This window comes from Girardinichthys multiradiatus, chromosome 8, assembly GCF_021462225.1.
Source record: "Girardinichthys multiradiatus isolate DD_20200921_A chromosome 8, DD_fGirMul_XY1, whole genome shotgun sequence".
NCBI lineage: Eukaryota > Metazoa > Chordata > Actinopteri > Cyprinodontiformes > Goodeidae > Girardinichthys > Girardinichthys multiradiatus.
Window position 1 is genome coordinate 11,610,997 of NC_061801.1, and position 16,955 is coordinate 11,627,951.

The 16,955-nt window shown below is 38.5% G+C and overlaps 1 protein-coding gene across 6 annotated transcripts in view; it reads right to left on the minus strand.

Moving 5' to 3' along the window:
• mast4 (microtubule associated serine/threonine kinase family member 4) overlaps nucleotides 1-16,955 on the minus strand; it is a 147,473-nt gene that overhangs the window by 57,093 nt on the left and 73,425 nt on the right. For all 6 annotated transcript variants that reach the window (XM_047372084.1, XM_047372083.1, XM_047372085.1 and 3 more), the window contains one exon: nucleotides 4,825-4,856. In XM_047372084.1, the coding sequence (XP_047228040.1) occupies nucleotides 4,825-4,856 (32 nt within the window). The remainder of the gene's footprint in view (nucleotides 1-4,824; nucleotides 4,857-16,955) is intronic.

Below are 16,955 nucleotides of genomic sequence, written 5' to 3' on the forward strand. Positions count from 1 at the left end.
AGGTCTGGGTTTGCCTGAAACAATCAACAGTCTAGGACTCAACAAACAAAGGAAGTCAATAATACCATAAAATATACAACTTTAAACTTTAAGTCATAGGTTTGAAGTTGACTGACCTCATTATGAATAAAGCAGAAATGTGCTTCTGTGGATATCGTCTAAATATTTGCAGGAATGTTTCTGAAATAAGAATCTGAACCATTGATTTAATAAGAAGTACCACTATGTTTATTAGACTACGTTCCCACTGCAGCTCTTAATGCTCAAATCCGATTTTTTCAGGAATCTGATTTTTTTTGTGTGGTCTTTCACATTACTTTGAAAATGTTGGGGCTCCAAATTGACCCGCCTGCGCTAAAAACAATAAGTGTGTCATCAAGAACAGCACAACAGTAAACATGGAGAAATAGATTTTATGGTTTAAGTGCACAACAGAAGCCATTTATTGTGTCAGCGGGTGCTGTGTGGGAGACACATGAATATTGTTCCGTTTTAGGGAGATCTGACTGCCAATTCAGCCCAACAAACTGTTTGGATGCGGAGACACTGTCCCACCAGCAATGGTAGGTCAGGGATGTTAACTTTACAGGGACAGAGTTTATTCAGAACTTCATCATGTCGAGGGCAACTTTTCATCATATATGTCTGCGCCTCTCCTCTCAACTCCACAGGCAGGAGACTTGATGCAATCCATTGTATCAGACTGCAGCAGGGGCAGATCATCATATGCTTGGTAACCTCAATAGCATTTTAAAGTCCTCTGGTTTGAACGGTTTTAACATGAATTTTACAATACAAACTACGTCCCACATCCAGACGGTTCCTATGAGTCTTTCAATCAGGCTTGAACAAATTTTATCTCTGTTTATTAACGCGCTCTAATGTGTCATCAGATTTGGGCCACATTTACCTGCAGTGTGAACAGGGCCTTACTTGTTTAAACAGAATTGCTTTAGGGAATGTTTTTAGATTTTAACTATAAATCAGCTACTTTAGTCAAACAGCATTTTAAACAGGCCTACAGACACCTATGACAGTTTTAAGATGATCATAATGGGATCGGGGCTGGGCATCAAGGTCAGTGAAAGTCCATCCAGCCAGATAAATATAGTATGGCCATATAGGGATTGACTCCATGTTACCTAAATTATAATTAACTAAATATTGTATCCAATCTGTCCTTTTGAACTGTGATATTGTACATTGATATTGCGGTGGCGACCGCGTTTGATTTATTGTGGAGCAGTATATTACTTCATTTATGCAAAAAGGTTTTTAATGATATACTATGCTAACGTGATATTTGGCTGTGAATTTGGTTATTGCTGGTAGTTACTAAAACATAGCATTCAGGTGTCTTTGAAGAACCCACAGTAAACAACAGTGCTTAAACAAGTAGAAATAAAGAGACCGCAATGACAATATTGTACGTTGATATCTTTGTTGATATTTCCTTATTGAAACAGTACAGCTTGATAACTGTAACTCAAACTGTTGTACCTTTATTTACACCCCCCCAAAAAAAAAGTCAGAACAATGTAGAGCCACCTTTTGCAGCTCTTTGGATAAGTCTCTGAGTTTGCCACATCTTGCCACTGGGATTTTTGCCCATTCTTCAAGAAAAACAACAACTTTGTCCTCAACTTGGTACTGTATGTAAAATACTTCAATGACACCTGGCCATATAAAGACAACCCACAACCATTATGAGACAGAGCTGTAAAAAAGAGCAACAGAAAACACCAGAGTTGAACATGCACCTCCAGTGGTTAATTTTTAAACCATTTAGTTTTAATAAACAGATATGGTTGAGTTTTGCTCACTTGGTAAACTTTTACTCTAAATATGTGCTACTACTGCATGAAAGGAGGTTTATAGCAAATTTTTGGGAAAACATCTTCAATAATAAAATTCAAGCTGAAGAATTCAGCACAATAAACACATTTATTGGTCAATAAAATAAGTGGCAACAGGAAAAAAAATTTATACTGCAGAGAAGACAAGGATTTTATAAAACATTTACAAATAATCCGAAACAAAACAGTAGAACTCAAACAATTTAGGATATTACAAACCAACTGAGGACAACTTCATCTGCAGCGATTGAGTCAAAGAAGTGCAGCTGACAGCATCTGTTAAACTGGATATAACGTCTAGAGTAAACAGATTGTCTTTAAGATCCAGTTACCTGTACATTTGTTGGCAGGGAGGAAATTGGCATCTTCAATGCCCAAGTTCACCCGGCATTATTTTTGTGCAGGAAATGAGGTCTGGCATGATAGACAACTAAATTCATTTGCTGACTAACAGAAGCCAACGAAACAAGTTTAGACTATTAATAGCATTTTATAAATATTAATCTGTCAACCAGGAAAACATGTGTCGCAAACAACTCCAAATACACCAGCCTTCCCTCATTTGGCATAGGAAAATGTGCGATGAAAACCATGCGAAAAGGAAGATATCTGCACATTTAAAGGCACGGTGGCAGCATTCAGCATTTTAATGACATCAATCTTTCAATAGGTGGCTCTCTATCCCAGCAAAACCTCAGAAAGCTCAGAGTATGAGGCAATGTTTTAAAGAGCAAATGCTTATTTTGTGATGAGGAACAAAGCAGATACAGAGGGTGTTGCATTTTTTACTCATTGTGTATCAAACATCTAACATTTTTACACATGTTTAATCCGTTACCCATGTTTACCTGTTGTGAAATCCATTGTGACTTCACAACAACTCTTGGCACTCTGATTCGCAAAAAATCTGCCAGTGTTTTAAACAATGAGGCGGTAATGCACGTCATTTTTGCTAGAGTCATCAGCCTCGTCTCATCAGTGTTGTCTTGCATTTATTACTATGGTTACAGAGGTCACTTTAGGCTCCAGCACTCTAAATATAATGAGTGCAGTTGGTGTTTTTACAGCGGCATGTAGTTGAAGGTCATCTCTTTTAGAGTTGCTGAGATGGCAGCAAGAGCATAAATGGACCAATCAAGAATAATTTGTGTCATAAAATATAGCAAAATGAATTAAGGTGCAAGTCCAGCACATTCTGTCATGCTTTCATGTGTCTAAAAAACTGAATTTTCACACACAGGCAAATAAAAACTATTAACTTAAAGTTTGTTTCATCACATGTAGATTTACATTTATTATTTTTAGTTTATTTAGTTTCCTAAATAAACAATGTTCTAAATACATTTTAGATCATACATCAAAATCAAACCCACCTAAAACTAAAATAGTTTACAGTTGAAATTAACGAAAAATAAACAGCTATTTGTATTGCTAATTCAATTCAAAAATACTTCATTAATCCCAAAGGGAAATTAAATGTTGTTATAGCTCATATTATGAGGGTTTTCTCAAAGAGCCGTTGTAGATGCTGATGGCTGTGGGAAGGAAGGATCTCCTGTAGCGCTCCGTCTTACAGCAGATCTGAAGAAGCCTCTGACGGAAGACACTCTGTTGTTGTTGTAGGACGGTATAATGTTCTTCATTTTATGAAGAATCCGTCTTTGCACAATGATCTCCAGAGGTTCTAGAGGAGTCCCCAGAACAGAGCCAGCCTTTTTTATCAGCTTGTTGAGCTTTTTCAAATCCCTGCCTCTGATGCTGCGTCCCCAGCAGATGATGGCAGAAGAAATCACACTCTCCACAACAGACTTATAGAAGACATGCAGCATCTTGCTGCAAACACCAAAGAACCCAAGCTTCCTAAAGAAGTACAGTCTGCTCTGGCCCTTCTTGTAGATGGCTTCACAGTTGCAATAGGAGAAAACTTATTGAGATAGGTGATTTTAATGATGGTGATTATTAATCTTTGAGATTAATAAAGTATTTTTGACTTGAATTTGATGTTACCAGATAGATCTGTGACAGGTAGAAATGACAAATATTAGGCCAACAAGACTGATCTCTGCAGTAAATATTAATAATATTAGGAATTTATTTTTTATTGATAAGCTAGTAAACTTGCAAAGAAAAATACTAGTGAATGGTAAGAAGATGCAGAGTATATGAAATAAACTTTCAGATCAAGTCCAAATGAATGAGTATGCATATGTGAATGTAGTGTGTGCATTTAGCTTTGTCCAGACTCGTTTAGCTCCATACATCAGATAAAAGGAGGAACATGCAGCACTTTCACATTTTTATTTGTAAAAATAATTTTAAAAAGTTCACTTTACATGCAGTATGTTCGTAAGATCCGTCACCTATAATCTCCATAAAATACTTTGAAGTTTATGGTTGTACAATGAGGAAACGTAGACAGTCAAGAGGTATGAATACGTTACCAAGTCACTGTACTCAGCAAAGTGGCATTACAGTTCGCAACTTTATTATACATACATAAAAATAACTGCAACTGACTACTTCTCTAATAAACCCTCCCCTGCCATTTTTAATTTTAAATTCAACTCTGTTCATTCAACTGCTTTGATCTGTGATGCTTTAGAAAACGTATTTTGTGGTTCTCCGGAATTATAGTGAGAGGCTTGATGTTTTAGCAAACCTTCCTAACAAACCTCAATAAGCTACACATGAAAGTAGATTTTTCTGGACATTAGACTCCAAGATAAATACACCGTTATAAATCATCATAACATTCACAACACATCACTACATTAAAGCTGGATTAGATTGCTTTCATTTTTTCATGTTTTATTGAAGTCACATAATGTCAATGCTCTGTGACTCCTATCACAGCTCCTCTGTATTTTTAAAGTCAAGGTTCAAACAGAGAAAGTGAAAAGGTGTGCAGTTGCCCAAGCAATTTGACATAACCTAGAGATATCTCTTTGTTAATAATGATAGTACTTACAAACTGCCTCTTCTGGGAAGACTCAGCTCCTTCTGTAAACAAAAAGAACAGAGGCATAAGTAAAGCTAGCCCTTCATGATGGAACAGCAGGCAGATGTTAGAAAATCAAGAGACGTTAAGTTCGTTTGGAACTCGATCTTTTTGGTGCTGAAACAGCAGCAATGTCTCACAAGCAGACAGCAGTGATGTTGCAGAGCAGGTGAGAAACTTACATCTCTGGGGCAACTGGGAAATGTATTTCAACTAGCTGCATCTGGATTTCCAACTGGTTCCTCTTAAATGTAGCAGCTGAAGACATTTATTTCTACATGTGTTATAATATTTAACCAAATAAACCTAACAGAATTATAATTGGTTTTAATCTGGTAAATATTTGTCAGAATCTGTCAGATAAATGCCCAGATTAGTGCCAGTTGCTCAATCTGCATATTCTGAGAAATGGTTGAGGTTGCTTTTCAAGTGACACAAAGTAATATTTGTGAATATGCAGCCAGCTGCAGAATCACAAGATCAGTTCTAAGACAGCTCAGGCACCAGCAATGCTCACATTGTTTTCTGGAGGGATTATACATTATCACAAGCTTGTTGCATAAAGTGTAGTACCATTAACCTACTGTGGCAACCAAAGCTCTATAGTAAATTGTTTTTCTCCAAGCTTGCTGTGAACTTGTGTCTACAGAAAAGCAGAGGTTGTTCATGAGCAAACTGCAAGAAGAAACAAACAAATGTTAGGGTTTCTTCCAATTTTTTCCCCAATCTGTCCAGTGATGGTCAGGCTGTGTTTAAAACCTCAAATACTCAAAATCCTGATGGCTTTTACTTTTATATTGACGGTGGTTGCAATCAGCTGAAGCAAAGAATCTCTATCATGTACCATTTATCAATTTTCAAGTTCATAATTACATGTTTTAAGACATGCTTAAAAGGAAATGGGATCATCTCATGTAAGCATGGGGCGGTTACGGCCATCAAGGTGTTCCAAGGTTTTAAAACAGTTAATTTCAACACTGCTAGACATTTCTGAAGTCCTTTTAATGAGACCACAGAAAGCGTCCAGAAGTTTCTCCAAGTAAGGCAGCTGCACACTGCCAGTCAGCTGACTGAAAGAACGCTGCTTTATTTTTAACTCGCTTACTAGAAAGATGAATCGCATTGTTTAGAAATGCAAGAGTTACGCTTATAAAGATAATGTTTTAAAACTGCAGTTGGCAAGCTATGTGCTGCATTTCTGTTAAGCAGATGGCTGCAGGCCAGCTACAGGAGCAGTTAGTGAAAGGTATTGCCTTATATCAGCAAATTAGTATAATCTTCACAATAAACATATTTAGTGGAACACAGCTTCTAAATTTAGCAGATGATAAAAACCAAAACATAACTAAGAACCAAAATATTGTATTATTTCAGCATCAGTTGTCCCTTTTCTGTTTTGAACAACAATTCCAGCATGTTATACATTACTCAAATCTTTAAGCTCCTACAGTCAAAATCACATATCAGCCCATTTTAATGAAAGGTCATTATTAAAACAGCTTCAGAAACCAATCTAAAAAGAAAAATTTCAGCCCAAATTGTAAGTTTCTTTAAGCAAAATGTCTTCAGAATTTGGCTAAAATGTTTCTGTATTAAACCTGTAATTTGTTTAGAGGATATGACTGATCAAGAGCAGGCACTATGAGGTCATTTTAAATGCAGTCCTTATTTGTTTGGTCTTCAAATTATTTTTGGCTATGAAAAACAACAGGAAAGTGAAAGAAAAATGATGGCCTAAGATGTCCTGTTATCACGCTGCAGAACACTGGGTTTTCAAAATGCGAACATATTTTTTGTTTTTTGGTATATATGCAACGGGTGTTATTCAGTCAAAACACACAATTGATTTCCAGCTGTACAGACAAGTCATTAAAATGCATCAGAGAACATATTTCATAATAAGATGCCAGATGACATAATGAAAACCATATTACACCACTAATGACTGCTGCTACAGAATCTGTTACCATCCCTGCAAGTCAAACACTACATGATCTACATGAACAGACATAGAAACCACATCCTGATCTATAGATTCCCTTTAGACTCAACACTTTTGGTGGTGAATTACAGCTGAATGTTTTGTTAATGAGGTGTTTCTGCTGGCACAGCACTTTTCTGTAAGTTCCTTTGCATCATATGAGAAACTAACACCAAATCTCTGGAGCTGTTTACCTTGATGACTACAAATACCACCAATTAGATCAATTTATATTGCATTTTCCATCAATGGGCTGATAAGAGTGGACTCCTTAGCCTGTTAGGACATGGAGTTGAAGGTGTTCCTACAGTCAGCAGAAACAATGTCGGACTTCCACTGCTTCCTGCATAGGACCAGGGGCAACGAGTTTCAGTGATAGATATTCACCACAGGCAACACAACACTAACATGCAGAAGAACCTGCGGGAGATGTGCTCCAATCACAGCAGTCCAAGTCAAAGTGGCAGTTATGTGATATAAATGTATGTATTACTGTAAAGATTATCTGAGGAAAATATTTACAAACGGTTAAAGAAATCTTGTGATGCCTTCAGTGATTTCCCTCTAATGCTTGATGTTTTTGCCCATTTTCAGAATAAGCAAAGATAGGCTTCCAGTAATGATAGCAAATGTATTCAGTTAGCGCTGTGTGACATGGATATTATAAAACTGTAAGAAATAACTAACCACTAGTTGTACCTCCGATGACTGATTTTGTATTTTTATGAAAATGACATTTATTTTAAAAAACAAAATGTGCCTCGATTGTAGAAAACAAATAAAAATGACATTTACTCAAATGTTTTTAGGTTAATGCATAACTTTTTTTTTTTTTTACTGTGTCAGGTCTGGTAGAATAGCACTAGTTGTCTGAGTGCTAAGAAGAAGCCCAACAGATTTAGTTTTCCAAGTGGAACATTACGGCTAATGCTATAATGCTAATGAAGAGGATACAAGACAACATCCTAGAAGACTGATTCTACTGATTCAGAAACGCATATATAACAGCAATGTTATCGAAAAGTGCACGGTACTAATGAATGCAGGGTGTATTTAGTATCAACTGAAGCTCAATATAGAACATCTTTGTATCTGTTAACACCTGAATCCAAACACCTGTAGTTGTGAGTGTGAGTGCGCTTGAGTATATAAAGGTTTCTTCATACACATATGCAATAGAGTGTGAGAAGCCACAGACCTGGAGACAGACATGGAGGAGATCTGAGCCACTGACATCAAATGCCCCCCATGGCACTGGAACCCTGGGAGGACCACCGGCGGGACTACCGCAACCCCCCTGGAGAAGACATATTCTATACTCCCAGGGCCAGGTACCAATACCCCAGAGGGGCAACTAGCCCCCAGAACAAGGGCGTGGTCCCCTTCATTCCGAGGTGGAAACCAGACCAATGCCAGCCCTGACCGACCCACCGTTCCGACCCCAGCCCCCAACGACCTCCTTCCCCATCCGGAGAGGGGTCCATGAACAAAAGAGGGGTCCACCTGGTCCAAACAAGCATGCCAACAAGAGCCGTCCCAAGACGAAACAGTTCCAACCCACCAATGAATTCTGATCTCAAACCCACGAGCCCCTTACCCTCCCCATGAACCCCAACATGAATTTCCCCACAGGGCCACCCCCAACCAGGACACAAATATTGAACACATGTCCCCGACCCCACACCAAGATGGGACAAACCCACCGGCAAGCAGTCCGGCGGCACGCACCACGTCCCCGCAACCACTACATCACCGATACTGCAATGACAACCCAGGGGAAAAATGCCAACCAGCTCAGCTCCACAGTCCCCGCTCAGCCAATTCAAATGCCAGTGATCACACATCCAAAAAGAGGACAAGACCCCCACCCCCACACGCTGCAACCCCTAGGCGCCACCCTCCAGCCCGCCGCCCTGACACGACAGCCAGCGAAGGTTAATGCATAACAAAAAAATGTGACAGAATTTTAGTCAAAAAGGTTCAGCAATAGAAACTCGACATAGAAATATAATAAATTATATATCATTTTTTATCTCAGGTAAGAAACCATCACATACATCGTAAGCTAAACCGATGCTTTTCAAAAGTGACAAAGTCAATCGGCTGCACAGTAAAATGATCATTTCGACAACATCTTGCACCCTGTATGGCATGAAATCACATGGCTGTTGCTCATCTCTAGGTGGGAAAACACAATCGTCATCAGACTTCTTCATTAGAGCTGTGTGAAATTGTTTGGTTTCACTGTGGAAAAAAGACACCAGTTGCTGCTCTCGTATTATTCTGGCTTTATGTACAGACCATGCATTTTCTCAAAATTCAAACATCAACTTAGCCTGAAATTATTTTTCAATTAAAGCAAGGGTACGCAGTCATTTTAAAAGTAAATTGGGAGATGCATTTATCAAAAGTAATAAAAAGATATCAATAAAAATTTAAGTAGCCTAGGAACAATGTCTTTTTCATATATCTTTGACAGGACTGATCACAGAGATATTCATTCTGTATTTTAGGACACATTTACTGGTCTTCACACTTCTGCCACTATAAAAATAAGTAATTGTTGATTGAATATTCTTTCCCTCAAAGTGACCATTAAAACCCGAGAGCTGCTGTGGATGTTTTTGAAAGCCCTGTTATGACATTATATTTACTGGCTTATGGGTTCTCTTGGTAAAGGTGCATCATCCTTGTGGAGAATAGCCTCTTTAGCCTGAGACTGTAGCCTTTACATAGTTAGAAGAGTAAGAAAAGTATATCTGAACAATGTGAAACACCTTCCAAGATGTTTGAAACCACCTGCACACTTTCCTGAAATACACTGCTCAAAATAATAAAGGGAACACTCAAATAACACATCCTAGATCTGAATGAATGAAATATTCTCATTGAATACTTTGTTCTGTACAAATTTGAATGTGCTGACAACAAAATCACATAAAAATCATCAATGGAAATCAAATTTATTAACCAACGGAGGCCTGGATTTGGAGTCACACACAAAATTAAAGTGGAAAAACACACTACAGGCTGATCCAACTTTGATGTAATGTCCTTAAAACAAATCAAAATGAGGCTCAGTATTGTGTGTGGCCTCCATGTGCCTCTATGACCTCCCTACAACGCCTGGGCATGCTCCTGATGAGACGGTGGATGGTCTCCTGAGGAATGTCCTCCCAGACCTGGACTAAAGCATCCGCCAACTCCTGGACAGTCTGTGGTGCAATGTGACGTTGGTGGATGGAGCGAGACATGATGTCCCAGATGTGCCCAATCAGATTCAGGTCTGGGGAACAGGCGGGCCAGTCCATGGCTTCAATGTCTTCATCTTGCAGGAACTGCTGACACACTCCAGCTACATGAGGTCTAGCATTGTCCTGCATTAGGAGGAACCCAGGGCCAACCGCACCAGCATATGGTCTCACAAGGGGTCTGAGGATCTCATCTCGGTACCTAATGGCTGTCAGGCTACCTCTGGCGAGCACATGGAGGGTGGTGCGGCCCTCCAAAGAAATGCCACCTCACACCATTACTGACCCACTGCCAAAATGGTCATGCTGAAGGACGTTGCAGGCAGCAGATCGCTCTCCACGGTGTCTCCAGACCCTGTCACGTCTGTCACATGTGCTCAGTGTGAACCTGCTTTCATCTGTGAAGACCACAGGGCACCAGTGGCAAATTTGCCAATCCTGGTGTTCTCTGGCAAATGCCAAGCGTCCTGCACGGTGTTGGGCTGTGAGCACAACCCCCATTTGTGGACATTGGGACCTCATACCATCCTCATGGAGTCAGTTTCTAACCGTTTGTGCAGACACTTGCACATTTGTGGCCTGCTGGAGGTCATTTGGGCTCTTAGCAGTGCTCCTCCTGTTCCTCCTTGCACAAAGGCGGAGGTAGCGGTCCTGCTGCTGGGTTGTTGCCCTCCTACAATCTCCTCCACATCTCCTGGTGTACTGGCCTGTCTTCTGGTAGCGCCTCCAGGCTCTGGACAGTACGCTGACAGACACAGCAAACCTTCTTGCCACAGCTCACATTGATGTGCCATCCTGGATGAGCTGCACTACCTGAGCCACTTGTGTGGGTTGTAGAGTCCGTCTCATGCTACCACGAGTGTGAAAGCACCACCAACATTCAAAAGTGACCAAAATATCAGCCAGAAAGCATAGGTACTGAGAAGTGGTCTGTGGTCCCCACCTGCAGAACCACTCCTTTATTGAGTGTGTCTTGCTAATCGCAAAAGATTTCCCCCTGTTGTCTATTCCATTTGTACAACATGTGAAATTAATTGTCAATCAGTGTTGCTTCCTAAGTGGACAGTTTGATTTCACAGAAGTTTGATTTACTTGGAGTTATATTGTGTTGTTTAAGTGTTGCCTTTATTTTTTTATCGAGCAGTGTATAAATAACTCTTAAAATCACCATCTATTTGGGACAGAGATAAAGACAAAATTTATATTATTAATCATTTGCACCAATCTTAAAGCAGTGTTAATAAACTGGTATGATTTTGTTCTACGTAGATAAAGCCTCTGGTTCTTTGATCCCTCTTTGGGTCCAGTTCTTTTATGTAAATGTCGCACAGCTACAGTGGAAAAAAGGAGCAAATTCTTCAGGATTTAAGTGTCTGTTGTTTCATTCATCATTGTTGTGGCTAAGCATGGAATGGATACCCATATGAAGGTATAGACGTATTTAAAAAGGTTACGGTTTCAAAAATATTAAATATTAAATATTTCAGTCCCACCATTCCAATGGTCCAAATACTTTTAACAAGATACCAGAAAGTGCTGGAGTGGCTGGAGTCTTTTATATTTAGCACAAAACAATAAATTGGTGCCCCTCCCCCACCTGTTGCTGTGTTCCACTTTTCTCTTTGTTAGAAGCCAGAATAGTTTGATTTCTACTACTAATTTTAAGTGTTTATTTTCCATTTTTCTTTTAGAATGTGTCAAAACCTAAATAACAAATGCAACGTAAACATTCACCAAGCAGCAATAGAAATAGTTGTTGTTTCTCTGCATCAAATAAAAGAAGTTTGATTATTCTATATAATTTAGTTTCACATTTGGTGAAAACGCTATGAAACTATGTAATTTCACCTAATGTTACCACACCAACAGACTGTCATACTGGACCAGACCCACCTGTGGACATGTTAAGCAAAGCTGATTGCAGGAACTTCATCTATAAACAGAGATGACTGCTGTGTTACACGCTTGTGCAGTATATCTTACCTTCTCTGCAACAGAGATCCTGAGCTACCTTTTCTCCCTTTTGTCATTTGGTGTTACTTGTGAAAAAATATCAGTAATTGTTGCCATAGAAACTGGCCCTTAGCTCGCTAGGGGCAGAGTTAAACAACTTATTTTGGCTGTTTTTGTATGGACGTTTCTGTATTAAAACCAGTGACAATGGAATAACAAGCTGTTGATTAATTTATTTATGGTCACCTTATTTGCATTATTTAAACTTTAACTACATCAATAACTTGAGAAAAGAAACTTTGCATTATCATCTCAAATCCCACATGCATATCATCAGCCATATCCATAGTAGGGGTTGGCAATGTGAACTTAAAATGTTATGATGTTTTGGGATGTTTTGGGAAGAAACAATACTATAAATACCTGTTATTAATTTGTAAATTCAAGATCTGACTAGTGAATGCAACAGCTTCAAGTTGTCTTTAAAAGCAACAGGATGTACAACAAATATTTTCATTACATTTTGTGATCCTCTAGGTTTTGCAGAGTAATCAAAAAGCCAGTACAAAATTAGGATAATTGCATGACAACCTTTCATGTCTGAAAATGTCAGGCAGTGTAACAAACCAGTAATGACAGCACTTGTGTGCACTCAATCATTTGTGTTCCCGTTAATCGGTATTAGACAACAACTGTTGCACTGATAACCTAAAAGAGTGTTTTGTTCCACAGGGTAAATGTCAATGAATGCCTTCCAGCAACAACATTTCATCTCCAAGACTCCACATTAAAGCAGTGCTACTGCTGTGGTAAAAGGCCTACAAGTAATGCTTCATTAATAATTCTCCTTGATTTATTTTGCATTCCACAGCTCAAGATCAAAAGTGTACTTAGTTTTACATTGCAGCTGACAGGAGAGGAAATTCCCATTCTCATCATATAACTGAATGACAGAGGTTGCAAACAGCCAATCCCCTCTCAGCTTTGTTGTTAAATTTACATGACAGTTTATATGAGAACGATGAGTCATTTGGAAATCAGATGATTGGAAACCATCATCTAATGCTCTGTATATTGGAGCCTTAGGCTACTTGTCATCTTCATAGTGAGGACAAGTGAGAACCTTTAGGTTGTGTAGGAACATGGATAAATGACCAAGTGTTGGACAGGATTCCATCTGTCAGTCCATCACAGATACACAGGGACACTAATATACGGTCAACCTAACTTTTATCTTGTTGGATATGGCATAACACTGGAACACCAGGAAAACTGACAGCAGGCACAGGAACAGACGCAGGAATAATATGTAGACTACACAGAACAGCCAGGGCTGGGGTTGCCCCAGCTGAGAGGCAACAACCCTAACCACTGTTCCACCTGTCACATTGCTGTATTTTCATAGTTTTTTTTCTTTTACTTGTTTGCCACCAGGGCAGTCACAGTCCTGACTCAGAACCAGGGGCCAAATCTAAGCACGCTACCTACGCACACTGTTACAGAAACTCGTGGATGCCTACAGCAGCAGCATTGTGCAAGGGTAAAGAGCTGCTTACATTAAGGGTCAGGGTAGGAAGGCAACATGCTGTGATCACCATGTTTATACCGCTCAAGCTGGTGTAGCATTATGTCTGCTTAATTTAAGGAACAGGAATGAAAAACTGGGCTTCTGCAGTAATGTTATGTCACAGCAGCACTGAAAGAATATAAGCTCAGGCTTAACATAATATTGAGGTACGGTAAATTATCAAAGTAGTGCATAATTATGAAGTGGAGGAGCTGCAGTTATTTAAAATTTGCTTGTAAAAGTCCATTGAGAGGACACATAATTGTTCACTGCACTCTATGGAAGAGAGGCAAAAAGCCATGAAAACCCATTTAAAGATTGTCATGCAGCAAATGGAACAAACATGTAGAAAACGGGATTCTGGTTAAATGAGACCCAGTTGTAACTTCATCCTACATAAAAAAAAACTAACAATAAACATCACTGTGAAGACTTCTTTCCTCTGTGAAACATGGGCGTGGCAGTGTCATGTCGTAATGATCCTTCTCTTTAATAGGGATGCTGGTCAGAGCTGAGGGGAAAATGGATGGCGCCAAATACAGGACAATACAGTCACTGTCATGCTCAGTGACAGACCATAAATACAGCAAATGGATTGTAACAAAGCAAACAGATGATGCACCTGGTCCACAGGCCCACAAGGACGTCTTATATTGTTAAATGGCGTCATTCGGCTGCACTGGAGCCTTTTCCTTGGCTCCTTTGCCTGCATCATATGAGTGAGTCAGATTTCAAGCAGACAAAGCTCTCACACAGTTCCTGCCTCAAATAAAAAATTGGTTTGTTGATTTCCTTTTAAACACATTGGATTTTGACATTTTCAAAATTTGAATTGAGAAATGATGGAAAATGAGGTATTTAGTGAAGCGCAGGTTCACTGGGTTTAAGATTTAAATCAGTTAAATAGAGTTAAATTAGAATTAGTGAACTTAACGTTAATTTAATAAACATCATCCAGTAGGCTTGTTTAAAGTCACATACCTGAGGCATATCTGAAGACAAGGAAAGGTCAGTGAGAAAAGCTAAAGTAGCTTCTCAGTATGACTAAATGGATCTGATTGATTTCAAGTTGCATATTTTCCCCCAGTCGGTTTGACTTCGCAATTCCAAGCACACAGATATGATGATATTAACAGCTGAATGTTAGCTGATATATTTATATGACCTGCTTTCTTGTCCTTAACTGTGGAAGGTATGACTGTTGTTATTTATGCCACTTTCTACTCTTGCATCGATTGTTGGTCACTGAAACCTCCAACAAATACCATTAATTTATTGTAGGCTGTAGGATCAACATAGGTTCTCTATCATTTTTGCAATTAGTTTTAGGAAAATAACCAACCTAATAGCATGGTATGGGATTGATTGTACCTATAGTTGTCAAAAAACTAAATAAAGATTTTTTTTTTTCTCAGAGTCATCAATATGTTTAGGAATGGATGAATGGATAATGAATGCACCTTTTCAAATCAGTGTTTTATAAACATTGATTTGAACCAATTGTCAGTTTTCTAAATTGCTTTTAATTGTGAATTATTCCATCTATGCAAAATTTATTAAAGCTACAAAAAAGACAACTAAGCCCAAATCAGCTCTAGATTGAACATTTTAAAGATAGCTACTACATGACTCTAGCTTAGCAATGAAAACTGGTTTCAAATCAAATCTAGTATGTGAGTTTTAAAAGGTAACATTATGTGAGCTTTTAATACAAACCAAAACCAACTTAAAAAAAACCACAAAAAAAAAAAAAACACTGACACATAAAATTGACAAAACACCTCTTTACCTCAAGGTTTGGTGTGTTCCACAAAATCAACTCTGCTGATTGGACAAATATGAGCCATGAACACCCTTTCATGCAGCCTTACAGTGTTTGTAACAAGCACTGTGACAACCTACACCGGCCTATGTACAATAGGAACGCAAAGCATCAAGCCGTAGGACTCTGGTCAAACTGTGATTTAATAGATTTAATAGATTTGATCGTACACAATAATTATCCAAAGTTTAAAGCAGGATGGGAAGTGCGGGTCTTTTATCTCTTTCAATATATTTGCCAGTCAAATCAGTTGATAAATCAGATGAGATAAATCAGTTGACAAATGGAAGCAAATGTGTCCCAATATTCAAATTAAAATGTATTAATAAAATGCTTTTTCATTTTCAAAATGAAGCTACATCTTAAGACTCATAAATAAAATTTAAAAGAAATCATTCAAACTGCATTTTCATTTTCTTTTCCAAGACTGCTCAATTTGTAAATTAATTAAAATGATAAATAAAACGTTTAACATTTCATTTTCAAAAGATGTCTCAGCAAAAAGTGACCAAAATTCATTTTGAAATGTCAAATTAGAAAATTAAAATGTATTAACAGAAATTCTTTTTCATTTTAAAGTCATAGCCGCATTTTTTGACTCATAGATAAAATTGCTAATAGATAATCCAAACTGCCTTTTCATTTTCTTCTTTAAGATTGCTCATTGTGTGACACAACTAAAGAGCAAACTAAGAGGAAAATGATTTTTTGATTTTATGCCCGCACCCGCAGAAAGTGTTCCATAAATCAGTTTGACTTCGCAATTCCAAGCGGCGCAGGAGAATGACGTCAGTGGCAACTCTTCTTCTCCTGTTCCAGACCGTACCATGATGCATCTTGTACGTAAGGTGGCGGAGACTGCACGCAACATGGCGCTCCCTCATACCATCGCACAAGCCTTGTGTTTGCGGCTGATTTTGTGAGAAGCATGTGTCTGCAGCGCAGTTTTTGACTTGCAGTTCTAGATCCCTTCTCCTCCGCGGCAGAGCCATCTATTGCCTTGTCCGAGTCAACATGGATGGCGAACGGAAAGTAAGCATTAAACGTGAATCAATTTGCTTATTCAATTCAATTCAATTCAAAGATACTTTATTGATCCCCGAGGGGAAATTAGAATTTAATTATTTTAATTATTTAATACCATTTGCTTACCTAGTTGACACTGCTCTATGACATGAATAACAATACCATGAAAGACCTCAGTACACCATGTGCAACTCAGAAACACTGAATAATTTGCAGGTTGCAGCACTAGTGGCCATTTTATTTATCATTGTTTTCTGAAAATATGCAGACAGGAAATGGGTGTAGAGAGGTGGAAAACGTACGGCAAACATCGCCGGGCTGGGACTCGACCCTGGTACAGCTGTGTCGAGGACTGAGGCTTCCTTATATGGAACTCATACATGGAATATATATATATATATATTATGGACCAATATCTAACATAAACAATAACCTTTTTTCACAGTTCTCTGAAAAACTTCACACATAATGACAAAATAATTAGCAAGAGACAAATAAGTT